The 27,181-nt window shown below is 38.1% G+C and overlaps 1 protein-coding gene across 2 annotated transcripts; it reads right to left on the reverse strand.

The window, feature by feature from the left end:
- Window positions 1–1,298: 1,298 nt before the first annotated feature.
- Window positions 1,299–26,442, reverse strand: HACD4 (3-hydroxyacyl-CoA dehydratase 4). 2 transcript variants are annotated; one of them, XM_030820347.1, is made up of 9 exons: window positions 26,375–26,442; window positions 23,793–23,896; window positions 21,112–21,239; window positions 10,222–10,334; window positions 5,914–6,020; window positions 5,658–5,763; window positions 5,050–5,102; window positions 2,371–2,496; window positions 1,299–1,469 (listed from the first exon to the last, which is right to left on the reverse strand). In XM_030820347.1, the coding sequence occupies exons 1-9, from the start codon at window positions 26,410–26,412 to the stop codon at window positions 1,387–1,389; spliced, it is 858 nt and encodes a 285-aa protein (XP_030676207.1). In that variant the 5' UTR covers window positions 26,413–26,442; the 3' UTR covers window positions 1,299–1,386. The 2 variants fall into 2 exon arrangements, with proteins under 2 accessions (XP_030676207.1, XP_030676284.1); XM_030820424.1 differs by lacking the exons at window positions 5,050–5,102; window positions 5,658–5,763.
- Window positions 26,443–27,181: the final 739 nt, after the last annotated feature.

Below are 27,181 nucleotides of genomic sequence, written 5' to 3' on the forward strand. Positions count from 1 at the left end.
TTGCCTTGGTTTCAACAGGCCTGACAGCTTCTGCCTGGTGATGTGGGGGTCATCCTCCTCCAACGTAGTCCTGGGGGCAATACCTCTGCCTCATTGGGTCCTGAAGCCAGAGTATCAGGCCAAAGAGGATTATTCCTAAGCCTGAAGATCTCATGGTGTTTGCCTTGCTAGGTTTTGGACTTGCTAGGGACCCATTACACCTTCCTTTTTTCCTGTTTTTTGCTTTGGGAATAGGAATGTCCACCCTTTGCGTGTCCCACCATTGTATTTTGGAAGCACATAACTTGTTTCATTTCACAAGTTCAAAGCTGGAAAGGAATTTTGCCTCAGGATGAATTGTACTTTGAATCTCACCCACATCTGACTTAGATGAGACTTTGGACTTTAGAGTTGATGCAGGAATGAGTTAAGACTTTTGAGGCTGTTGAGATGGAATGTATGTATTTTGCATGTGAGGAGGACATGAATTTTGTAGGGCCAGGTACAGAATGCTATGGAGTGAATCTTTGTGTTCCCCCAAAATTCATGTGTTAAGCCCTAACCTCCAGTATGATGGTATTTGGAGTTGGGGCCATTGGGAGGTAATTAGATCATGAGGGTAGAGCCCTCATGAATGGGATTAGTGCCATTATAAGAGACACAAGAAAGTTGATCTCTCTCTCATGTGAGGACACAGAAGGACATCTATCTGCAAACTGGGAAGAGGGCCCTCACCAGAAACTGCATTAGCTGATGCCTTGATCCTGAGTGGAATTCCCAGCCTCCAGAACTGTGAGAAGCGTTTGCTGTTGTTTAAGCCATTCGGTTTATGGTGTTCTATTATAGCAACCTGAGCTAAGACATAGGGCTTGGAAAGATATGTAATTTTCTAAACATATCTAATGTTTAGGGTGAGTATTATTAGATCTGAAGACAGACATCTGTCTATAAAATACGTTATTCTAGGCAACTGTGGAATATATTTTCCATCCCTCTTCTCCTACAGATCTATTTGGGAACTTGGAAGTGAAAAAGAATACATGTAATTTAGGTTATCAAGTTTGGTTTCTTAATTTAATTGAATCTATTGCAGTTAATTTTCTATTTCTCATTAAACTTACAGGAAAATAATCAGACTTCATACAGTGTAAGTGTAACTTGTATAAAATCCAAATGAAGCAGGAATTTTGGTGAAGCAGGATATGGAGAATATATATGTCTTAAAAATACAATGTGTGAAAAACATAGCCTGTTATGTCTAGAGTTTTGGGGGTATGTGCAGTTATTTCATGTAATGGATTTTTATCAAATAGAAGGTATTTTTCTACCAGAATGCTTCCTGTGTTGTATTTACTGCAGCTGAATCCACAGCCTGTCTTTTCTCATGTCACACTGGAATGCTGTACTTCACATTTTCTTTTTTTTAATGGGAAAGATTCCGAGGATGTCTCTTCTTTCTGAGTATAGATGACTGTAGGTAAAATACATACCTAACGTGGAGAAAGAAGTTGCAAAAGTAAGTAAGGTTAACTATTTCTCTGGAAGGAACAATGATTTTAAAATACAGTCAGAGTGCTGCCCGAATCCAGGGAGAAGACACTTGGAAGGGAGATGTGAGAAGGAATGTTTAAAGAAGTGTCCAGATTTTATGCAGAAAGAGAGGTAAATCAAACTCTTCCATCCTACTTTTTTTAATGCAAGAAATTGTCTTCCTTTCTTTAGCATAGCTCTCTCCACCTCCCTCTAAAGTTTCACATTTTTGTCTTTTCTCTCTATATGTTGTTCATATGTTTGATATCTGTTTCCTTCTAGAGATAATCATTATTTTGGAGATTTGTGAAGGGTAGAGCTGGGAAAACAAAAATTTAATAGTGAAAGTTTTTCCCCCAATTTCCTGGAAAATGATTAGGTTTAATGATCAAATTTATTCAAGGGTAAGTTTTTGTTCCATAGATTTTTCTTGAGTCTGTAACACCGACTCCCATTTGCCTGATATGAAGTGCTAGCTTGAAAAGCCAAACAAACAAGAAACAAAATGGATATAAATGGAAAAATCAGAAATAGCCAATTCTTTTTAGTTTGACATCTAGGTTTTGTTTGTAGATACCCGTGCACATGGTCAAAACTTCTATGTCTCATACATAATGCAGCTATATTTTCTGATAGTAAAATTGTTCTTATTTGTACAGTGAAAGTGAAATATATGATCTCATGATGCCCTGCAAAAAGCATTATAACCTCCAGGCGCTTTACTAACAAGATCTAGTTCATCATGTCAGGCTTCCTCTTTGGTCTCTCCTATGTTTACCAACCTGTATATTAAGGTAGATGGCAAGCACTAACCAAAAAGTACAGGAAAAATGAAAAAACAAGACCAAAAAAGCCACTTACCTATAAAGAGCATCATGAGATATATTTTCAGCACATATGGGAAATAGATGGATAAGTCAAAGGGCAGCTTGGTGGAGTAAGTGCCAAATGATTCAAAATAAGGCAGCGATTGATAGATGGCAAATGCTGTTAAAAAAGAAAGGCATCATAAAGGTTTTCCTCCTTAAGTTGTTACAGAGATGTGTATATATGTCTTCATAGTTGTAGGATATTTTGAATTTGATAATGGCAGTTTTGTAATAGTTGCTGAATCTTTTTGCTAAACCTAGTTTAATATAGAAATCTGTGAAATGATTAAGTTGGCAAAGTGCTTACAGCAGTATGACTTGTTGAATGTTTGTCCTTAGTATACCTTATCGTGCCTACAGAAGAAGAATTTACAATGTTTCTTAAAATGTTATCTCAAAATACATTTGTCCACCTAGCCACAAATAGGGGTGATAGAGAGATGAACTTGGAAAATGGTGCATATATTTTCCTCTTAGAGTTTCACAACACATATTAACATAGTAGAACACTTATTAACATTGTGAGAAATTCTGCAATAAAAAAATACCACCTAACCTTTCCTCAATGTAACTGGCCTTCGAATATCTCCTTCTTCCTCCTTAACCACCAGTAGTACTTAAGTATTTTGAAGAACTCTATGAGAAATGCTGGCCTAAATTATTTTGAGGGAGGGGGCTGGTATCAGGTAAAAAAAGATTAAAGTTCAGTAACATTGTATCCCATTTATAGATATTTTTGGTAACATTTCATGCAATGAAATGTTAATATGCTAACATGATGTAAGATGTTATTAGGGTAAGCTGGGTGAAGGGTACATGGGAATGGTGCACTATTTTTGCAATTTCTTGTGGGTCAAAATTATCCCTACATAAAAAGTTTTTAAAAAGAGAAAGATTAAAAAAAAGGCAAGAGTTCACAACTGTTAGAGCCAGGCAGAGGTATGAGTAGCATCAGTGCAGGATCTGCCACTGACACCAAATACGCAGTTTAAGGTTAACACAGGCCGCACCTATATCTCTAGCGTCTTATCAGTATAATTAGTTGATTTGGTTATTTACATAAGCTTTGTTTTTGTCTTATATCTGTCAGATGGGAAATTATAGTTATTAAAAATTATTAAAATTAAAGTTATCAAAAGTTTAGTAGGTTTATTTAACTGCGCAGTTTTATACTTTGGGACATCTAACATATACAGAAACATAGAAAGATAAAATTACAGTTATCTGTATTCCACCATCCAGAGCATTACTGACATTTTTGTCATATATATCTCTAGACTATTTTCTGCATATACCTTATTTTGTAATTGCAAGAATAAGTTTATGAAGTTAATAAAAGAATAAGGGTTGTATGGCAACCATAAAAGAACATGGCTTTCCTAGAAAGGACAAGGATTAGAATTATGGAATAACAAGAATGCAAAAGTTTCCTATACATTTATCCACCCCTTATTCCTAGGAAGGGATTAGTCATATTTCTACCTTATTCCTTTATATGTTCTTTTAAATTTGATTGTTTTAATAGGCAAATCATAATTGTATACATATATGAAGCACAATGTGATATTTTTATATATGTGTACAATGTGGAATGATTAAATCAAGCTAATTAACATATCTACCACCTCACTTACTTTTTGTGGTGAGATCTGAAATTTACTCTTAGCTATTTTGAAATATACATTAAGTACAGTCACCCTGCTGTGCATTGGATCTCAAAAATGTATTCCTCCTAACAAACTTTGTACCCTTTGACCAACAGCTCCCCATTTTCTTTCTATATTCTCTACAGTACTATGATTTATATTTGATATTTCAATGAGAGGTTACTTGATTCTTAAAGAATGGACAATCAGGTTCTTATTGTTTTCAAGACAATTATTCTTTAGATCCACTTGGCATAGTCTATTCCAAAATTAATAATTCTTCCTTTTGAATCAAAACAAATTTAGAAATTCTAACATGATTTACAATAACTTAAGCTCTTTTTATCTGCTCATCAATAGATAGAAAATATGTGTTTTTGTTTTATAACTGGCTTTTATATACTTTGATTATTGTCAATGTCATCATCATTTTATGTTAAACACTATGTCCTTATGTTTTTCCCTTAGTTACCTTAACATGCATTCTTATTTTATGTCTTCAATTTTGAAAACTTTAATCATGTCTTACAGAATGCTCTTTAACAGTCTACCAAATCCATTGCAGAAGAAAGCATATATTCTCCAAATATCCTCAAACTCTGCTAACTGATGATCTGAATGATTTGATCTTAAGTTTTAGGTTTATATTTAGGCTAGATAATTAGCCTACTCATACTCAATAATTCATTCTGCGTTTATTGAGCATGTATACTGGTGCATAAGAGAAAGGAAGGAAGCAAAGAAACAGACACAGACATCCTGGTACCCCCCCAGAGCTTAGAGTCTAGTCAAGGAAATGGACATTAATCAAAGAATCATACAAATGTGTAATTATGCTGATATAAGCCCTATAAGACAGCAGTCCCCAACCTTTTTGGCACCAGGTACTGGTTTTGTGGAAGACAGTTTTTCCACAGACCGGAGGAAGAAGGATGGTTTCAGGATGGTTCAAGCACACGACATTTATTGTGTACTTTATTTGTATTATTATTACAATGTAATAACAAAATAATTATACAACTCACCATAATGCAGAATCAGTGGGAGCCCTGAGCTTATTTTCCTGCAACTAGATGGTCTCATCTGGGGGTGATGGGAGACAGTGAAAGATCATCAGGCATTAGATTCTCATAAGGAGCACACAACCTAGATGCCTCACATGCACAGTTCACAATAGGGTTTGTGCTCCAATAAGAATCTGATGCCTCCACTGATCTGACAGGAGGTAGAGTTCAGGCAATAATGTGGGCAATGGTGAGTGGCCATAAATACAGATGAAGCTTCACCTGCTAGCCTACTGCTCACCTCCTGCTATGCGGCCTGGTTCTTAACGGGCCACAGACTGGGATCATGGCCTGGGTTGGGGGCCCCTGCTATAAAAGATTCATGATGCTGTACCCAGGGGAACTCAGTTGAGGAAGTCAGGGAATGCCTCCCTCAGAAAATGATGATTAATCTCAAGGTAGAGTTAACTAGTTGCTGAGAGAGGGTAGGATACATGGTAAATGTTAAGTGGGAAAGACTCACCAGAGGGAACTGAATTTCTGTGCATTAAAAGTTAAAAATCATAGAATCTCTAAATGTTAACCTCTTTTTGGTGAATAAGCAGACTCTGAGAGGTTAAATGAGTTACCCAAAACTCATACAGTGAGTTAATGAAGGGAAGGACTCAGATGCCGTTGCTTTTTGTCCAGTATTTTGTCTACTGTGCAGAGCTGCTTCCCTCTTCAACTTTGCCTCTTTGCATCAAGGGAAATATGCCAGTAAAGATAAATTGAGTGAGCTACGCATTCGCAAAAATAGTAATTTAATCATCAAAAAATTTAGTGAACCATTATAACTAGATGGCTTTTGTCAGTAAGCAATACAGCAAGTCACTCTTTTCTTACCTTCAGCAAGAACACACAAAGGATAAATTGGCATCCATAGTGTTTGACTGAGCCATGTCAAGACAGCATAGGATATTCCTATGACTGATAACATGCTATAAGTGTACCTGAAAGGAGATGAGAAGCTCATAAACATCATTTTCTGCTAATATCTGGGAAATAGGAGAAACTACTGTGTAATTAAATACAGAGATACATCTGGAAAGTGTACAAATTATATATTTTATTTCCTATAATTTAAGGAAGAGATTTTTTTTAAATGGGGGAAAGGGACCATGTCAATCTGGCTTGTCTCATGTGGTAGATCATGAATAATTATAAAGCTAAACAGAGCAAGTAACTCTTACTCCCTCCTCAGAAAAATACAGTTACAAATTTCCTTGATTAGTGACTTCAATTTCATTAAAAAGCCAAGCTCATTTTTTGCGGCAAGCAGCTAGGTTTTTTAATGACAGACATACTTGTAAATATCTCAGGAATTCATTTAAAAATAAAATGTGCTTCCAAATCTGTACTTGGCATCCTTCTGCTTCTGCAGTTGTACTATCTATGTGATCAATTAAAGAACTGGCCTTGGGAGCTGATTTGGGTATAGTAGGGAGCTTTAAGCCTACCACTGTGATGTAACAGATTAAGTAGTCTACGTTGTGTTTTATTTCTTTGACTAGGACACTGGTTTTTAGGCTTGAGCATATATCAGAATCACCTAGATGGCATGTTAAAAGACAAATTGCTGGGCCCTACTCCAAAGTTTCTGATCCAATGGAACTGTGGTACACCCCAGACTTTGTATTAACAAGTTCCAGGTGATGCTGATGCCACTGGTCTAGGGACCACACTTTGAGAACTAGTGATATAGACAGACAATAAATACATATGGCAAAACCACCCAAAAAACCTTGAAAACATGAATGGGGAAGAGTAAATCTCTCTCAATCCAGGACCTGAATTCCACCCCTCAGAGACAATAGCCAATGTCAGTTTCTTAGGTATTCTTTCAAAAATGTTTTTTGCATTTGCATATCTATGTGCATATTTACTATACAGAATATATACCAGCAGTGGAGGACCTCACTGAACATAGCATATAATCAAGCTTTTTGATCTTTACCAATCAAAGTGAAAAATGGTATCTCATCTTTTCCCCCTCACATTAGAAGAGTGGGTAAGCATGTTTTCATGTTTAAAAGCCACTTTTGGCCAGCCGTGATGGCTCACTCACTCCTGTAATCCCAGCACTTTGGGAGGCCAAACTGGGCAGATGACCTGAGGTCAGGGGTTCAAGACCAGCCTGGCCAACATGGCGAAACCCCGTCTATACTAAAAATACAAAAATCAGCCGGGCGTGGTGGTGGGTGCCTGTAATCCCAGCTACTCAGGAGGCTGAGACAGGGGCATCACTTGAATCCAGGAGGCGGAGGTTGTGGTGAGCTGAGATCACACCACTGGACTCCAGCCTGGGTGAGAGAGCAAGACTCCATCAAAAAAAAAAAAGAAAAGCCACTTTTGATGAAGTCCAATTTATCTTTTTTTTTCTTTTGTTGTGTGCCTTATAATCCACAGCCAAATCCAGTCATCAAGATTTACTCCTATTTTTTTTTTCAAAGAGTTTCATAGTTTTCCACTTATATGTGAGTGGTAACTTCATTTTGTGTGTGTGTGTATATCTAGTTGTCCCAGCACCATTTGTTGAAAAAGACTATTCTTTCCCCATTGAATGGTCTTGGCATTGTTGTCAAAAATTAATTGACCAAAAATGTGTGAGAGTTTATCTTTATCAATTTTATTCCATGATTTATCCTTACACAGTACCACACTTAATTATTGCTTTGTAGTAAGTTTTGAAATGGGAAAGAGTAAGTCCTTCAACTACATTCTTCTAAGATTGTTTTGGCTATTCTGAGTTCCCGGAGTTTAAATATGAGTTTTAGGGTCAGCTTCTCAATTTCTGCAATGAAGTTATCTGGGTTCTAATAGGGATTGCACTGAATCTACGTATCAATTTGGGGACTATTGCCATCTGAACAATATTAAGTCTTCAAGTCATGTGGAATGTCCTTTCATTTATTTAGATCTTTAATTTTTTTCAACAATGCTTTTTCAACAATGTATAAATTCTGTGCATCTTTTGTCAAGTTTATTCCTAAGTACTTTATTCTTTTTATGCTATTGTAAACAGAATTGTATTCTTGATTTCATTTTATGGTAGTTAATTGCAAATGTATAAAAAATAATTCATTTTTACATATTGATAATTTTTTATGTATAAGATGTCATCTGCCAATAGAGATAGTTTTACTTGTTGCTTTCCAGCCTAGATGCCTTTTATACCATTTTGTTTGTTTTCTATTCTGCCTTATTGCCATGGATAGAACTTCCAGTACAATGATGAATATAAGTGGCAAGCGTGGATGCCCTTGTTTTGTTCCTGGATATTAGGAGGAAGGCATCAGTCTTTCATCATTAACTATCATGTTAGTATGTATTTTTCATAGATGCTATTTTCAGGCTGAGGAAGTCTCTTGCTCATTACTTAGGAAAAATAATGCTAGGGTAGGGTGGGAAGATAAGTTTACCCCCATTTTACAGAGGAAAAAGAAGTTTCTAAAAGTTAGGTGCCTTGGAATTTCACTCCTAGGTATAAGGGAAATGAGAACATGTGCACACAAAAGCTTGTATATGGATGTTCATGGCAGTATTCTTCATGGCCAAACACTAGAAACCACCCAAATGTCCATCAACTGATAAGTGGATACACAGAAAGTGGTAAATCAATGCAATAGAATTTTACTCAGCCCAAAAAGCAATGAAGTACTGACACATGCCACAACACAGAGGAATCTTGAAAACATTATGCTAAGTAAAAGAAGCCTGTCACAAAAGGCCACATATTGGATGATTCCATTTATATGAAATTTCCAGGATAGGCAATCCATAGAGACAGCATATGCGTGGTTTCCAGGGGCTGAGGGAAAGAGGGAGTGGAGAGTGACTGCTACTGGGTATGAGGTTTCTTTTAGGGGTGATAAAAATGTTCTAGGATAGTAGTGATGATTGCACATCTCTTTGGATATACTAAAACTCACAAATTTTGTATTTTAAAAGGGTGAATTTTATGGTATATAAATTATATCTCAATAAAGCTGTTATTAAAATAAGAAAGGTTAAGTGATTTGCCTAACATCACTTAGCAAGTAAGTAGTGGAGGTGGGTTTCATCTAGAGAGATCTTCCACCTCTATGTCCAAAAATCTTCCTATGACAGCATGCTACTTCTTCCAGTGCAAACGTTGTTTTGTTCTCCAATGTATTTATTGAGCTTCTCTGACACTGAAAGAGTAAGCATAGCCAAGAGTAACATACTAGAAAGCTTCAATCCCAAACGATGTTCCACTGTCTCATGAATAGAAGTTATGGGCTACAAAAGTCCATGAAGTTTGCCCCAAGTCCACTAAACTATCAATTCAAAAATGAAAAATTACTAATTTATATACATAATTAAATTCATTTTACTTCAACAAAAGATTTCATTCTAGTTCACTCTAGGACTCAACTTATTATTTAAACATTTTAATTCAGTTAAGTTATTGACAATATAATATAAAAATTTACATACCCTTGGCTAAAAAACAAACTAGGACTCTTTTGTTACCTTTTCAAATCCTGATCTCTCAAGTAGGAGGGACAGTTCTCATTTGGGAAAGCTGACCTAGCAGTTAGGACACCTCCCCAGAGTGAGGCATAAGCACTCACTGAGCAAAGGGAACTGTTTGACACCACCACTTGTAGAGGTAAGACTAGGCACATCTCACTGCAAAGTTTTAGAATTAGCAGTAAAAGGACTTAAGTTAGTCATTTGAACCCACTGAAATTGTAAATGAATGTGAGAGTGCATTTTCTTCCTGAGAGGCCCTATATTTAAAAGATTCTTGAATGCACAGAAACTAACTAAATTCTGGTGATATAAAAGACCTGCTTTGCTTATTAAAGCAACCATACTAAAGCCATTGTGAGGAATGCCTTTGTTAGGAAACAGCTGAGGGTCATTCCAAGTTGGTTTTATGCCAAGCCTTCTGCAGAAACCTGAAATGTGCTGATTTACTCTTGTAATACCATGGTAGGTTTTCATTATCTTTGATATGCCCATTATGGAGAACACTAAAAATACATTTCCATATCAAGATAAAATAATTTGAAAAGGGGATATGTTTTCCCTTCTCGTACCAAGTAACCTCTGGTTACTGCTAGTACTGGTTTCACTGCAGAAAGCAATTTAGCCTTGTTTTAAGAGATTATTTTGCCTTCTTACCTAACCATATCCAACAGATTCCAAAAGATGAATAAAACACACACCACATATTTCTCTTGGACTTCCTCTTGACTGGTGATCACCACAAAAAGGATGATTATTCTCTCTGTGAGCTAACAAAGAAACAGCAAAGTCAGAAATTAGGATCATCTATTAGGCTATGTAGGTAATTTTCTAATTTTAAAAACCAGATCTCCTTTCAAAAGTATACTTTAGCTGGAAATATGTATACTAAACTGTTAACAATGCCTCCCTCTGACAGAGTAGGGTTATGGCTGAATTTCAGTTCCTCATTTGTCTATATTTTACAAATAATATATAATGAATGAAAAAATGACATATATTTTATGTGAATCAGGATACTTCCTTTCTTCTTGCCACATGCATGTGTTTTCTATTCACTTTGACAAGGCTTTATTGCGTTTCCACTGTGTGTCAGATGCCAAAATGAAAACACAGTCTTTGCTCCAGAGAGGGTAGCAGTGGTGGGAGAACTGAACAATAGCCAGCACAGTGTGTGCTAGATATGGGAGCACAGGTGAGCGAGATACTTTCTGCCTGGAGAAAGAATGCAAAGAGATTAATGAAGACATGCTACATTTCATTTCATCCAAGTTGGATCTTGAAAAATGAGTAAGAGTTTGTCAGGTAGACTGGGTATAAGAGAGGGCATCCTAGGCAAAGGGAGCAGCCTGAGCAAAGAGGCAGAGGTATGAAAATGTAGGGTGCCCAGGGGAGTAATGTGAACCACTGGGGGGCTAGAGGGGAGGGTGCATAGAAGGGAATAAAAGGAGATGAAATTGAAAACGTGTTTGATCATTCTCAGTAAACTATCGCAAGGACAAAAAACCAAACACCGCATGTTCTCACTCATAGGTGGGAATTGAACAATGAGAACTCATGGACACAGGAAGGTGAACATCACACTCCGGGGACTGTTGTGGGGTGGGGGGAGGGGGGAGGGACAGCATTAGGAGATACACCTAATGCTAAATGACGAGTTAATGGGTGCAGGAAATCAACATGGCACATGGATACATATGTAACAAACCTGCACATTGTGCACATGTACCCTAAAACCCTAAAGTATAATAAAAAAAAAAAAAAAAAAAAAAAAAAAAAAGCGTGTTTGGAGCTGGGTTATGAAGGGTTTTGAATGACAGGCTGAGAAATTTCAGTTCCATCCAATAGAGAAACTATTGTAGCTTTTTTTTTCTTTTTTTTTTTTTTGGTAGGGGAGTAATATAATCCTAACCCTTATAAGCTAGCGGAAAATGAAAAGAATTCAATATATTCCAAGTCAGCATTTACAAATCATTGAGACTTCACACATTTTTGGCTTAGCCCCAATTACTAGCCTCAAAAAATAAAAAAATACATTCCTTTTTCCCAACCTAAATATAAAGTGCCTTCTTACGTTATATTAATATATCCTGTACATTCTGTATTTTGTGTGTTTTTAATAGAATGTTTTACTTGCTCTTAATGGTCAAAGGAAAATATACTTAAGATTGAACAGTCAAATTCGCAGTAAAGAAAGGAGGGGAATGATTTATATTTTTCTTTAAAGTGGATCAAGGAGAAAAGACTGGGATAATCTGTGACTTAGCATTTATAGGCTGCTAGTCCTGGAAAATCACCTAGTGCACAGAAATCCAAGATTTGCCAACAGTGGGCCACATGATCAGAAATCCACGTGTATAAGCTATATCAGCATGTTTACCACATGACTACAGTGGTGAGTCAAGAGGGTCTATGCTTGGCTAAGGGGAATTAGATATGATTCAAACCTTAGTCAAACCATGGAAGCTATCTACATAGCTGTTTTTCTTTTTTCAGTCTTTCTTTACAATATAATACTCTATTGATTTAATTTCTATAATAAATTCTACTGAACTGCAATTATAATTACTGAACAATCCATCCTTGATGTCATGACACCTCTCAGCCTTCAGATAACGATCATAGCAGCAAATAAGTTCTTAGGCTCTATGTCTCTTACATTTGATCAGTGCTTGGTTATTAGGAAAACCTTCTAGTTTTTGCTAGAAATCTCAGGAGATACACATACATGAATGGATACATGAATAAAATACAGATTTCTAATTACATGGCTAACTACTGAAAAAGCGTAGACACCTTTCAATAAGATGATCTCTAGGGTCTCCTCTAGATAAAACATTCTGATACTAGCCCAGCCCCACCATTTTGGAAATAAGGAATTTGGGAACAGACCTGGAAACATACATATATCCGAAGTCTCCTGGTTTCCAGAGTTGTAAGCTACCCATGATGTCAGGTCATCCCTTAATTGAAGAGTACAGAGGGGAAAATCTCCTAAAAGGGAGAGACTGGAGCTGCATGATGAAACTCACCCTGTTGAAAATCATCATTTCACTGTCTGTGGCAAGGTAGCGATGAAATCCCAGCTGCACAGAAAGCAGCAACAGGATGGACCCCCAAACCAAACCACAACACACATACACACGAGTGAGGACTCCCTCTATATTAGGTGCCAATCTAATTAGTTAACAAATCATCTGATGGTTATTCAACTCTAACTTGACTATTCAATGGCAATACAATGGGGAAATTTAGGCAGAGATGTTCTTAAATTGAAATAAAGCTAATTATTTATTGTTTACCTTGTGCCAGGTTCCAAATATACACCATCTCATTTTATCTCCATAATGACCCTAAGAAGTAGGTGCTATTATTGTTATATGCGTTTTACAAAAGACATGCATTTTACCAACTGAAAGTGACTTACCTACAAGTCTGGAATCAACATCTACGCAATACGACTTCAAATTCCTGAAATGCTAAGAATCTTTCACCATTGTTACTTGGTATGAGTTACTCCATCGCCTAGTATCCAGATTATAGCCTATTCTTTAAAAAAGTTTCTCCTTAAAAATTAAGCCTTAAAACAAGAGCCTCCTTGATTTTCTTAACACCAAAACAATTTTGAAGGAAAGGCTTTTAATATTTATCAGTCTTCTTTAATATGACCATTTGACCAGTTATTTAGAGCTTGACACTTGGAAGAATTTAGCCCTTTGTCATTTTTAACAAATCCTATGAAAATACGACAAATTACTAGAGAATGGTCTTGTTTAGTATAACTCAAACAGGTAGAGTAAAAGGTATAGTAAATATCCTACAACTGGGCTTAAATTAAACGTGGTGATAATGTCATCTACTCAAAATTGTGATAATTATATAATAAAAATGCTGGGCATTTTTACGTTCTATTTGGGAATCCGAAACTCCAGGTTGAGCAATAATTGAAACTACTATTTTACTAAAATGAAAATCTAAACTCTCAATCCTCTGAACTTTTCTGAGAACTTCAGAAATCTATCTTTCTATATTCAAAAACTACCAATTACATGCTTCTATAAGACAAATGCATTTAAATAATTGTATTTTTTTATTTATTCATCATTCAATAGATAATTATTGAGTGCACTATTCTGGGTCCCAGGGGATACAGCTGTGAACAAGACCAAGCCCCTGCCTTCATGATATTTATATTATACTTGGTGAAACACTAAACAAATGTAGCATAATAGTTGAGAGCTCAAGAGCCAAAGAGCTTAAATGTCTGCTACAATATTCAAAACCTATGTGACCTTGCATAATTTACTTCTGTGTTAAGTAATTATACTAGAGATAATAATTAGCATCTATTGTTACATAGTAATTATTATATACAGGAAAAGGTTGTTGTAAAGATTAAATAAGGTAATACATGTAAAGAACTAAGAAAAGTGTTTGACACACATAAAAGCCCAAATAAATGTAAGCTATGATTAGGAAAATAAATATTTAAATATACTTTAATGTAGCGATTTACAGTGTATTTACAGGAAAACATTTTTCTATGTAGATAATGACTGAATTAAAAAAATTCAATCTCAGCATCTGTAAAATTACACTAGCAATATAGCTTGATACTTATCACACTGAAGAACTACATGGATCAAATGTGAAAAACAGGAAAATTCTAAAATCTTACCCACAGGGTGAATTGGACATGTAATTCACTCTCAGGAGGCTTCAAAATTTGGAGAATGTTACAACTCAACACTATCTTTGGTAGTTTCTTCTCTGACAATATAAGCCTATTCCAAGCTCAAAACTGGTGAGAAAAATCTATGTGATTTTAATGGAAAGTCAGATTATTTAGTCTAGCAACGCAAATAAGTACCTGCTTCACAGCTAAAAATAAATTAGGGTAAAATCTGGCTTTTTGCCTAAAAGGCCAAAAGGAATTCCTTTGGGAATTCCTTCATATTTGTTCTCTTAAGAGTATGTGACTATGAAATCTTTAGAGGGATTTTTGACAAACAGATCCCTGCTTGCCCTGATCAGAAATAGAAGTGTTACTGGCAAATACAGAAACAGTTTATGTGATTTGGGCTCATAAATGGAATCTCTGTAAGCACAATAATTTAAGAGTATTAGTTTTTAGTGTTTTGGTTGAGAAATTTTAAAAATTGAGTAAAAATATGTGAAATTAATAGTGCAGGAGTGTTTATTATGACACAGAGGGAAGGATGTGTAATGGAATCATTTTAATTCAATTATAAATGAAATATTTGCATTTAAAGCATTTCTCAAAAAGTGATGCAGTAATCTATTAAGGGTTTCCTATAGGGGATATCAGTCTAATGTTATGACACAAAGGTTAGTGTTGGCTATTTTCCCCTCTTCTTGAGTTGAAACATCCTAAAGCAGTATGAATAAAAATTTCCTTCTCAGGCTTCTGTACAAGCAAACTGAACAAAGCCCCTCAAAATCAACATTTCAGGGTTGATAGTGTTTCTGTACTATAAAAGTCAAGTTCTTTGATTAAATTTACTGAAATCAACTAGTTTTCCAATTCAACATTTGTTTCTAAGCTAATAAAGGATGCAAGCTCATTTCGAAGGAGGGGATTGGAGAGGAGAGATACCTAGTTTTGATGTATATTATCATTTCTTTTATGCTTCTTTTAGACCATTTTAACTTTTCCATTTTAAAAAGTAAAAGTATCAAAGTTTACTATATTTTCTTATATGATTTTCATTGTCATGTAATTATTTCAAAAATTGGAAGTCTATAAATAGCTACGCTATGGTTTTGCCCTTTTCCCCTAAGTGTATAAAAAATAAAATATATGTCAGTTAAATGATTATTGTCTTTTAGTCAATGGGTTTTTTCCTTTCCTTTCATATGTAATTTTAGAAATTCATAATGGTTTCTCCCTAGGTGTCAAAATAAAGATGTGCATGTAAAACATTTAAAAATGCACAGGGCAAACCGAATCCAGCAGCACATCAAAAAGCTTATCCACCATGATCAAGTTGGCTTCATTCCTGGGATGCAAGGCTGGTTCAACATACTCAAATCAATAAACTTAATCCATCATATAAACAGAACCAAAGACAAAAACCACATGATTATCTCAATAGATGCAGAAAAGGCCTTTGACAAAATTCAACAACCCTTCATGCTAAAAACTCTCCATAAGCTAGGTATTGATGAGACGTATCTCAAAATAATAAGCTATTTATGACAAACCCACAGCCAATATCATACTGAATGGGCAAAAACTGGAAGCATTCCCTATGAAAACTGGCACAAGACAGGGATGCCCTCTCTCACCACTCCTATTCAACATAGTGTTGGAAGTTCTGGCCAGGGCAATCAGGCAGGAGAAAGAAATAAAGGGTATTCAATTAGGAAAAGAGGAAGTCAAATTGTCTCTGTTTGCAGATGACACGATTGTATGTTTAGAAAACCCCATCGTCTCAGCCCAAAATCTCCTTAAGCTCATAAGCAACTTCAGCAAAGTCTCAGGATACAAAATCAATGTGCAAAAATCACAAGCATTCTTGTACACCAATCACAGACAGAGAGCCAAATCATGAGGGAACTCCCATTCACAATTGCTTCAAAGAGAATAAAATAACCAGGAATCCAACTTACAAGGGATGTGAAGGACCTCTTCAAGGAGAAGTACAAACCACTGCTCAATGAAATAAAAGAGGATACAAACAAATGGAAGAACATTCCATGCTCATGGACAGGAAGAATCAATATCATGACAATGGCCATACTGCCCAAGGTAATTTATAGATTCAATGCCATCCCCATTAAGCTACCAATGACTTTCTTCACAGAATTGGAAAAAACTACTTTAAAGTTCATATGGAACCAAAAGAGAGCCCACATTGCCAAGACAATCCTAGGCCAAAAGAACAAATCTGGAGGCATCATGCTACCTGACTTCAAACTATACTACAAGGCTACAGTAACCAAAACAGCATGGTACTGGTACCAAAACAGAGATATAGACCAATGGAACAGAACAGAGCCCTCAGAAACAATACCACACATCTACAACCATCTGATCTTTGATAGACTTGACAAAAACAAGAAATGGGGAAAGGATTACCTATTTAATAAATGATGCTGGGAAAACTGGCTAGCCACATGTAGAAAGCTGAAACTGGATCCCTTCCTTAAACCTTATACAAAAATTAATTCACAATGGATTAAAGACTGAAATGTATGACCTAAAACCATAAAAACCCTAGAAGAACACCTAAGCAATACCATTCAGGACATAGGCATGGGAAGGACTTCATGACTAAAACACCAAAAACAATGGCAACAAAAGCCACAATTGACAAATGGGATCTAATTAAACTAAAGAGCTTCCGCACAGTAAAAGAAACTACCATCAGAGTGAACAGGCAACCTACAGAATGGGAGAAAATTTTTACAATCTACCCATCTGACAAAGGGCTAATATCCAGAATCTACAAAGAACAAATTTACAGGAAAAAAAATCAAACAACCCCATCAAAAAGTGGGCAAAGGATATGAACAGACACTTCTCAAAAGAAGACATTTATGCAGCCACCAGACACATGAAAAAATGCTCATCATCACCAGCCATCAGAGAAATGCAAATCAAAACCACAATGAGATACCATCTCACACCAGTTAGAATGGTGATCATTAAAAAGTCAGGAAACAACAGGTGCTAGAGAGGATGTGGAGAAACAGGAACACTTTTACACTGTTGGAAGGACTGAAAACTAGTTCAACCATTGTGGAATACAGTGTGGCAATTCCTCAAGGATCTAGAACTAGAAATACCATTTGACCCAGCCATCCCATTACTGGGATTATACCTAAAGGATTATAAATCATGCTAGTATAAAGACACATGCACACATACATTTATTGTGGCACTATCCACAATAGCAAAGACTTGGAACCAACCCAAATGCCCATCAATGATAGACTGGATTAAGAAAATGTGGCACATATACACCACGGACTACTATGCAGCCATAAAAAAGGATAAGTTCATGTCCTTTGTAGGGACATGGATGAAGCTGGAAACCATCATTCTCAGCAAACTATCACAAGGACAAAAAAACAAACACTGCATGTTCTCACTCATAGGTGGGAATTGAACAATGAGAACACTTGAACACAGGATAGGGAACATCACACACCGGGGCCTGTTGTGGGGTGGGGGCAGGGGGGAGGGACAGCATTAGGAGATATACCTAATGTAAATGACGAGTTAATGAGTGCAGCAAACCAACATGGCATATGTATACATATGTAACAAACCTGCACACTATGCACATGCACCCTAGAGCTTAAAGTATAATTAAAAAAAAAATAAATGCACAGGAAACAAAAGCACAAGAAACAGAAACACAGCACAAAAACAAATCTATCCCCTGTGGACACACCACCACTACTTGATATGTGTAATGCCAATTGCTCAACTAGCTAATCAGTTCCTACTGTTGGTCGGAATTATTTCTCTAGATATTGTGGAGGACCAGTACCCTCCAAGAAGAATTCAGTTGTCACTTAACAATTTTTTTTTTTTTTTTTGAGATGGAGTCTTGCTTCATCGCCCAGGCTGGAGTGCAGTGGTGCGATCTCGGCTCACTGCAACCTCCGCCTCCAGGGTTCAAGTGATTCTCCTGCCTCAGCCTCCCGAGTAGCTGGGATCACAGGCGTGCGCCACCACGTCCAGCTAATTTTTTTTTTTATTTTTAGTAGAGACGGGGTTTCACCATGTTGGCCAGGATGGTCTGGGTCTCTTGACCTCGTGATCCGACTGCCTCAGCCTCCCAAAGTGCTGGGATTACAGGCGTGAGCCACTGCCCCTGGCCCACTTAACAATCTCTTGAAGGTAATATCAAAATCACATCACAACTGTATTGACATGGTTTTTCACCTTACTTAAAAGCAGCCACTCTCTTAACTACAGTTTCTTCATTTAAAAATGGGGAAACAGGAAAACCAAGAATGATTACACAATCTGAGAGTTCTGTTTCATTATTTTAAAGCAGGGGCCTCAGTGCCATCCCATAATGAGGGAATTCTAATTGTCTGCATAACTCTAATATAGGAAAGAGGGAGAAAACGAAACTTTGGGCATAACGGCATGTTTCTGAACCTTTATCCAACACCATTTCCATTGTGGGAACCACAAAAAGGATGATAAATAAAAGAAATAGGGGCCAAATAAAATCTCAAAAGAGATAAAAAGAGGAAGCCAAACAATAACAACAACAAAAATTGATAATACTCAGCTCAGGATGAGAATAATTTTCTTCCCTAACACAGTGATCTCTGACTTATCTCTCCTAGTAACTGAAGACTTAAAAATCGTTTGCACTACACTAACATCAGATTTTGCAAACTTGCCTTTGAATAAAAGGTGTCAATGTATATTTGCCACTACGTTTAAATTGCCAAAGATGTGGTTCTTTGATTACAGTTATATTTCTATAAGCCATTAAAGTTTTAATTAGCAGTGATTAAAATCAGGTGTATATTCTGGAATTCCTGGAACTCCAAGAAATCAGATTTCTAAGTTATATAATAATTTCTATTACTAATCAAGCCTAATTTTGTAAAGCACGTATGTGCACATTTTCTAGGCACATTCAAGGTACTCAGTGAATTTTCTTCCTGATAAAATTATCAATTCCCTCTAGGTGCATTCTCTACACTGGCAATAACTAAAATAACACTACTCTTAATTTTGAAAATGTTTACCATGAAACTAGTAGTAGCCACTTAGCCTAAAAAAGTAAAAAGTCCTTTAAAAAAAACCAATAGAAAACATAACTGAGATTTTAGATGAATTTAGTCATACTCCAAGCAAAATCATTCCAGATGATAGAATACAACTTTTATTTAATGTTAGTTGTTAATTCTATTTTCCAAGATTAGCATTATGGGATGCCGGTACTATATGTATTTTGGTTGTTTCAAAGTACACCACATTGTAAATAGGTAATAAACACCAATAAATCTTGCTCCCAGATATTATGTTGCTGTTGGGACAGATCTGTATCCCCGTTTATTTTGTAAGGAACTATATTAAAGGGAATTCCATCTAGGTCTTAGCTAGTTAACTGACTACTATGTTATTAGTTTATATACCATTACCCTAATTTTTATTTTACATTTGATACTTCAACATTTTAAATGTCTTTATCCTAATGGATACTATTTCCCTACTGTTACTTAATAAGCAAAATTTAAAATATTCCATAAACTTGTAATGCTCTGTTCTTAAAAGGCTCCTTAGGATTATACTATTTATATTTTTTAAGCTTTCATGATATTTTAAACAAATTTTAATATAAGGATCTATGCCACTTTTTCATTTAACAAAAATTTAAAGTGTACATTTACATTCTAAGCACTTTGCTAGGTGCTGGCAACACCATAAAATTTTGACATTTTCATTATTTTTACAATGTGAAATTGTCAAAATTATCAATTTTTCAAATTTATTTTGAGGATACCTAAAATTATACTCATGTAGATACCTATTTCTGTAGACTTTAAACTCATGTTCTTATAGTTGTCCCGTAAGAAAGGGACAACTATATGAACTATATAAAATCTACAGAAAATCTTTATTTTTTTGCCTTTATCTAGCAATGATTTTCTACATGGAGTCACTACTAGTAAATTTCCCATCTTCCTTCAACCTGTCTTTACAAAGAACATGGTAATCTAGCGCTAGAGGCGTGGAAGAGGGAACAAAGAATAGTTAAGAAAATAGTAGTAATAGCTACCAAGTATTGTATTCTTAACTAAGTGCCAGGAACTTATCCATTTTCTCAGTTACTTCATAAGATAAATGTTATTTTCATATCACATGAGAAAATGAAGTTCAGAATGATTAAATGACTTGTTTAAATGTATACAACTAGTGCAAAGTAGAACTGGGATTTGAATCCAGGTCTGTGTGTTCCCCAAGTCTATGCTTAGATGCTGTACTAGACAAACACAAATGATCTCCTCTTTCCATTGATGTTTAGTAAAAAAGAGGGAATGAGCAAGAAATGGCCTAGGAGTACTCTGTTCTCTGGATGTAGATGAAGGAAGCTTTTTGTTTTTTAATCATCTACTCTTTGCCAGGTATTATGTGTGGTGTCCTTTCCCTGAACAGCCCAGTGGTTGTGGGTGGTATGATCCCATAGTGGTAAGCCGAAAAGCCAGGCTTCAAACCCAAGTCTCCAGTCCTATGCCTTATCATTGTCTTCTACTACCCCAGGCAGTGACATAGCGAGGGTAGCAAGTGGCTATGAAATCTCCTTCCAGGATAGGACCAATGCAGTGCTGCAAGATCAGCAAGCATCACCGCCCTCAATGTTTCCAACTGGTTATTCTAATTGGGCAGTTTTACAATAAGGTTGCCCTTCCGTGAAATTAATTCTCCTTATCAGTGACTTGAGAAAAGGGTTGGCTTTCTAACTGCCATAAAGTCAAGAGAAGCTGTAAACAGAAAAAATGTAAATATGAAACAGATTCTATAATAATAATGTGATTCAAACCTACCTGCAAAAACCTTGGGAGAAGATGGTTTGACTCAATGCCAACATATATGTGCAGCAGTTCCAGGAGAGATGCGGATTGGCAAAGTCGCATCACAAGTCCAATAGCATAAAAAGTATCAACCATTGAATCTGTGTCCCGTGGGTTAAAAATGCAGATATAGTAAGAAAAAACTGGATTATAACCCAAATTTATGCAGCACTTTGAAATCAAATGGAGATTATTCACTTCCTTTTTCATTGTACATGTGAAAAATTCCTTAAGTAGGCTACTAAATTATTAACGATACAATGCAAACAAAAAAGCACTTCATACTGTATTGTATTTTAATTGTTCCTGTTCCAAAAAGAAATCGAAACTTGAGAAAGATTTCATGGCCAAACGTACATGTAGCATTTATTCCCCACTTATAAGATTATAAAGCAATTCCCACATAAGAGTAACCTCCTAGAATCTAGACCACCTCAAGTGTAAATAGAAGTGAGCTTGTTAAAGACACTATGTGCTCACAGCTTCTCCACTGACAAGAAAATGACAAAGATGAGAAAAAATATGATTTCGGAGAAACTTCATGGAAATGACACTAATAATGCCATGATATCAAATAACATGTATCTAGGATTTTGTTTCTATACATATTTGGTTAGTGCTTTTCTGGATTTTGTTAAACACTGGAACTTGGGCCTCTGATCAGGACTTTTGGGGTTTGCATTGCAGAGGGTTCAAATGAAATACTGTGCACTTGGAGCTGAAATGGAAGGGAAACAAATGTTCCTCTACATAGGATAAATGTGTTACTTTAAGTTTTAAAATGAAATCCTGCCATGTTTAGAAACTCGTAGGGAAGATTTTGCTCTCTTTACTGCCCAGTGATGATTCACACAATAATAATGTATTGAGCAGTAAGGATTTCTCTTCTCAGCAGCTCCACAAGATGGACACTATTATCATCATCCCCATTTCAGAGATGGTTCCTGAAGCACACAGTCCATGCTCTTATCCACTGCACTGCACTTGCTGTACCAGAGCATTACGAATTACACAGCTCTGTGAAGGAAGAAGGTAGCAGGTATAACACGTTCAGGGTTTCAGGTTTCTGTTGAGCTACTTACGTAATTTATACATTGATTCAAAAATTGTACTGAAGCCACACTTAGTTGTTTTCAGTCTGTCTCCTGAATGAATCGGTTGTGTTTCTTTAATAATAAGTAGCTTCTACAATTGTAATGGCAGGATAATAACTGAGAAAGAAATGCGCTGAGCCAGGCACAGTGGCTCAGCCCATACTCCCAGCACTTTGGGAGGCTGAGGCGGGCGGATCACCTTAGGTCAGGAGTTCAATACCAGCCTGGCCAATGTGGTGAAACCCTGTGTCTACTGAAAATACAAAAATTAGCCAGGCATGGTGGCGGGCACCTGTAATCCCAGCCACTCAGGAAGCTGAGGCAGGAGAATCACTTGAACCTGGGAGACAGATGTTGCAGTGAGCTGACATCGTACCATTGCACTCCAGCCTGGGCAACAAGAGGGAAACTCCATCTCAAAAAAAAAAAAAGAAGAAAAGAAAGAAAAGAAGAAGAAATACTTGCTGACTAAGGCAACTTTTCTCACTGGAAAGGTGAGACAGCATAAGACAGTCCATGGCTTGTGTTGCCAATGACATGTAATATGCCTGCACTGCCTCAGCAAACCTCAAAGGGCTAGAAGTGATGGCTTTTTAATAAAAATATAAAAGACGTTTTCCCATCACCTGTGTTTTCCTGTGCTTGAAAACTCTCAACATTTGTAGTTGAAACTCAAGCTTTAGGTTATGTCTTTGGAGGTCCTTAACAAAGGTGAGAATATATCTGTAGATTTTCAGTAAGAAAAAGCAACATAAAATAGCTTATGGGACCTTGCAAGTAGAATAACTTCCTTACGATACACACGTCTGAAATGATGAGCACAGCATGACTTTTCCCAGCTACATTCTAAACATTTGTTTTTAGCTGAAGCCAGCAGTTGCTTAGATTGTCAAGTCACTCAACAGTTGTAAACTGTGAGGACACTTACCCATGTGTGGATGGAACATGAAGAGAATGTTATTTTGATAGTCATTTAGTCACCCAACAGTGACTTTACTTTTCAGGAAACTAGAGGAAGTTTATGACTTAAACCATTAATGTTGACTCCTATGTAAGTGGTTAGCCCTCTACAGAGTGTGTCATTTACATATTACTTATTAAAGGGACCAAATAGAGGCTTGGGGAATATAAAATTTGTATTTCACTTACTAGTAGTCTCCAGTTACCTCAAACCCGGGGAATAATACAAACACTGGAAGAATTTGATTCATTCCTGATTTCTCTGCATAAAATGTTATGCTGAGATTTCCTCAAAACACAAGAAATCTGCTAAGGTTTGGTACAGAATGGAAAAGGAACAATGAAATGATACCACCCCAGTGCCATCCACCTCTTTTTTCAGGCAAACTGCCTACTCGGGGGGAAGCCAAATCCCTTTCCCTTACTTATCCCACCTTCCCTCTTCCCCAAGAAGGTTTTGCAATAAACATGGTTGCTGAAAAATACAAATTTTAGAGAAGGATATTAGAAGGTTGAGGTGTGTAGAAATTTAATATAAGCAGGATGAGGTGAAAACAAGGATTAAAAGTTAAAAATAAAAAAACTGTTTTGGAGTTTTACCTTTTCCAAATGAAAAGAATCTGACTGTCATATTTGTAAATATCCAAGAGTGGCCACAGAACTGGATTAAGTAATAGATGAAAAGATATGCATTCTTCCTATACCTATAAATACAGGAAAATACCATTAAACACTTCTTTTATAATCATCCTTTCATCACCGTACACGTGTCCTTTAATGCACTGGCCAACCTGAGAAAGCAAAAGAAAACTGTTCCATATCAGTCTTTTACCTGGTTACCCCCAAGTACGTATCAGATTTTGAAGGGAGCCATAGCCTACACTACCTGCTAAAGTAAGTACAGATGCTTCTTCACTTATGATGAAGTTACGTCCTGGTACACCCCATCAGCTGAAAATATCGTAAACTGAAGATATCATAAGTGGAAAATGCATGTAATACAACTGATCTACAGAACATCACAGCTTAGCCTAGTCTACCTTAAACTTGCTCAGAACACCTACATTAGCTTACAGTTGGGCGGAATCATCTGGCAATGCAGTGCACTGTGGAGTACTGGTTGTTTACCTTCCTGATCATGCGGCCAACTGGGAGCTGCAGCCTGATGCTGTGGCCCAGCATCTTGAAAGGGTATCATACCTGCACATCGCTAGCCTGGGGAAAGATTAAAATCCAAAATTTGAAGTACGGTTTCTAATGAATACATATCGTTTTCACACCATCACAAAGCTTAAAAAATTGTGAGTCATGGACCATCTGTATAATGAGTTTGCTTAAAACCACTGTTAGGTAACAGGGGTATCTTAATGGCGCCGGTTCCGGGTTCTTCTCCCCGCCTTCACCGAGCACTGTCCGAACCCGCCAAAGGAGGGCCAATCAGAAAGAAGCATCTCCCGCCTTCCCTTGGGCCCGCCCCAGCCCAATCCACGTAGGCCCAAGGGATATAAAACCCAGCACACCAGCAGCTCTCTCTCTCTCTCTCTCTCTCCTCTCTCTCTCTCTCTCTCTCTTCTCCCGCTCCCTTCTCTCTCTCCCCCGCGCGACCTGGCCTCTACCTCTCCAGTAAAGATCTCTTGACCGCGACCGGTGTAGTCTGATCCTTGCCTGGCCTCTTTCAACCACATAGAGTGCTTTTTCAAAATCTGCTTTCATCTTTGATAAAGTTCTAACCTTGCTGCTCACCAAGGAATAAAACAAACCACTGCGAAGGTGGCTTTGAATATTCTTTAAAAAAACAAAACAGGCTGGGTGTGGTGGCTCACGCATGTAATCCCAGCACTTTGGGAGGCCAAGGCGGGTTGGATCACTTGAGGCCAGAAGTTCAAGACCAGCCTGGCCAACATGGCAACTTACAAAAAAAGAAAAATAAAAGCCGGATGTGGTAGCGTACGCCTGTAATCCCAGCTACCTAGCTACTCGGGAGGCTGAGGCAGGACAATCACTTGAACCTGGGAGGCAGAGGCTGCAGTGAACCCGGACAGCACCACTGCACTCCAGCCTGGGCGACAGATCAAGACTCTGTCTCAAAAATAAATAAAAAATAAAAAACAGAACAACAACAAATCCATGTGTGCAGAGTGGTTGACATGTCACTATGTGTTCCAGTAGCTCAGCTCACTAAGTACGGAACTTGAGACACAGTGTTTTAGTTCTGAAGGGGGGTGGGGATGGGAGCAATCCAAATGTTGGGTAATTCAGTAATTGGACACACCTGACTTTTTAACCCATTATGTGATTGGGGTTAGTATTAACATCTTGCCACTGCCTATTAACATTTTGCAAGGGTAGATACTTTCCTTTATCAGATACACATCGAAAGCAGTTTAGTTGTTCATGCCAGAAAAGGGAAGTCAAGCTGGGTTTAACAATATGTTGTGAGTTGCTGGGGAGATGACTAAGAGAAGATTGACAGATACATGGTTTGAGGGAGTTAGGAAAAGCACTGTTTGAAATGTTCCGTGGGAGTTCAGAAGAGTGACGGGAGTGGCCCTGCCAGTGTGGTCAAGATTTACTCCTCCTTGAAGATGTGAAACCTCCTAGAAACAAGGAAAATAAGCTGGGAGGCAGAATGATTTTATTTGGGGACACCCCCCACATAAAGGCAGGAACTGCTAAAGGGTTTGGGAAGAGGAAATCCTCCTTCAGCTTGTATCAGAATTACCTGGCTTGTGGGTTAAACATATACACCCCCCCGGCCCTACCGCTATATGACTGAATCTGTTCCCCCCCGGAAGTAGGCCCTGAAATCTATACGTGTGATAGGTGTTTCCACGGCTGTTAGATCTAAAAATCACTCCGCAACTCCGCGTCTGAGGAAAGTCAAGAGAAGGCTCCTGGTGGGGGAGGGAAGTACTGGCAGAGGGCTCACAAGGGCAGGGGTAGCCATGCAGCCCGTCCTTCCCATTTCTTCATCTGTAAAATGGAGAAAATAACAGAGCCTGCTTCCTAGGGTGGTCAAGAGGGGTAAGTTAGCAAATACCTGCAAGAGCTCCAAGGGGTGCCTGGGCACGGTAGCGCTGCGCCTTGCTGACCGGTGCTGCCCGCCCGCCGCAGAGGGGAGCTCCCGCCCCCAGGCCCTCCACCCGCGCCCCCTCGCCTCGGGATTCGGCCGAGCGCCCTACCTGGGCTGCAGCCAGGCGGGCAGCGCCAAGGGCCCCATGGGCCGCCGCCACCAGGGCTTCTAGCGCCGTCCGGGAAGGAGCACCGGGGAGGAGGCAGGGGCGGCCCCGCGGCTGGGCGCGGAAGGGCGGGGCCTCTCCACACTCGGCAGTTTACAAAAAGAAAAAGCCCGAGGTCGTGCGTTGGGGAAGAGATGAAAACGGTTTCTGCAGCACTGCTAGAGCGCGTCAGGGCGCAGGGCTGGGAGGCGGCTCGCATTCCCGGTGGACTTACCAAACTCTGGTTAAAGCTTCCTAATCTTTGTGTTGAGACCCCCTTGCAGGCCTTCTGGAAATTAATGCATCTGGGCGATTTCCGGGGCCTCCGGACTCGCTGAGGCCCATCCCCAAACCTCCCGAGATGAGTGGATTCCAGGGTGGGCTCCGCTCAACGCCCACCAGTGAGCCAGGTTCAGACACGAAGCTTGTGCCGGGCGCGGTGGCCAATGCCTATAATCCCAGCACTTTGGGAGGCCGAGGCGGGAGGATCTTTTGAGCCCAGGAGTTCGAGACCAGCCTGGGCAACATAGCGAAAACGCGTCTCTACTAAATAGACAAAAATTAGTCGGGCATGGTGACGCGGGCCTGTGGTACCAGCTACTCCAGAGGCTGAGGTGGGAGGATCACTTGAGCCTGGAGGTCGAGGCTGCAATGAGCCGAGATCACGCGACTACACTCCAGCCTGGGTAACAGAGTGAGATCCTGTCTCAAAAAATAAATAAAAATAAAACGAAGTTTGTAGCACACCTCCCCAACACTTTCAGCTGGGGG

This window comes from Nomascus leucogenys, chromosome 1a, assembly GCF_006542625.1.
Source record: "Nomascus leucogenys isolate Asia chromosome 1a, Asia_NLE_v1, whole genome shotgun sequence".
In the NCBI taxonomy this organism is placed as follows: domain Eukaryota; kingdom Metazoa; phylum Chordata; class Mammalia; order Primates; family Hylobatidae; genus Nomascus; species Nomascus leucogenys.

What these genes read in the sequence shown, in the direction of transcription:
- HACD4 (XM_030820347.1), bottom strand. Translation starts at nt 26,412, where the DNA reads ATGGGGCCCTTGGCGCTGCCCGCCTGGCTGCAGCCCAG. An exon ending in CCCGCCTGGCTGCAGCCCAG is followed by an intron (nt 23,897 to 26,374) that starts GTAGGGCGCTCG and finishes CTGTATTTATAG; the next exon opens with GTATAGGAAGAATGCATATC. An exon ending in AATCTGTTGGATATGGTTAG is followed by an intron (nt 6,021 to 10,221) that starts GTAAGAAGGCAA and finishes ATCTCCTTTCAG; the next exon opens with GTACACTTATAGCATGTTAT.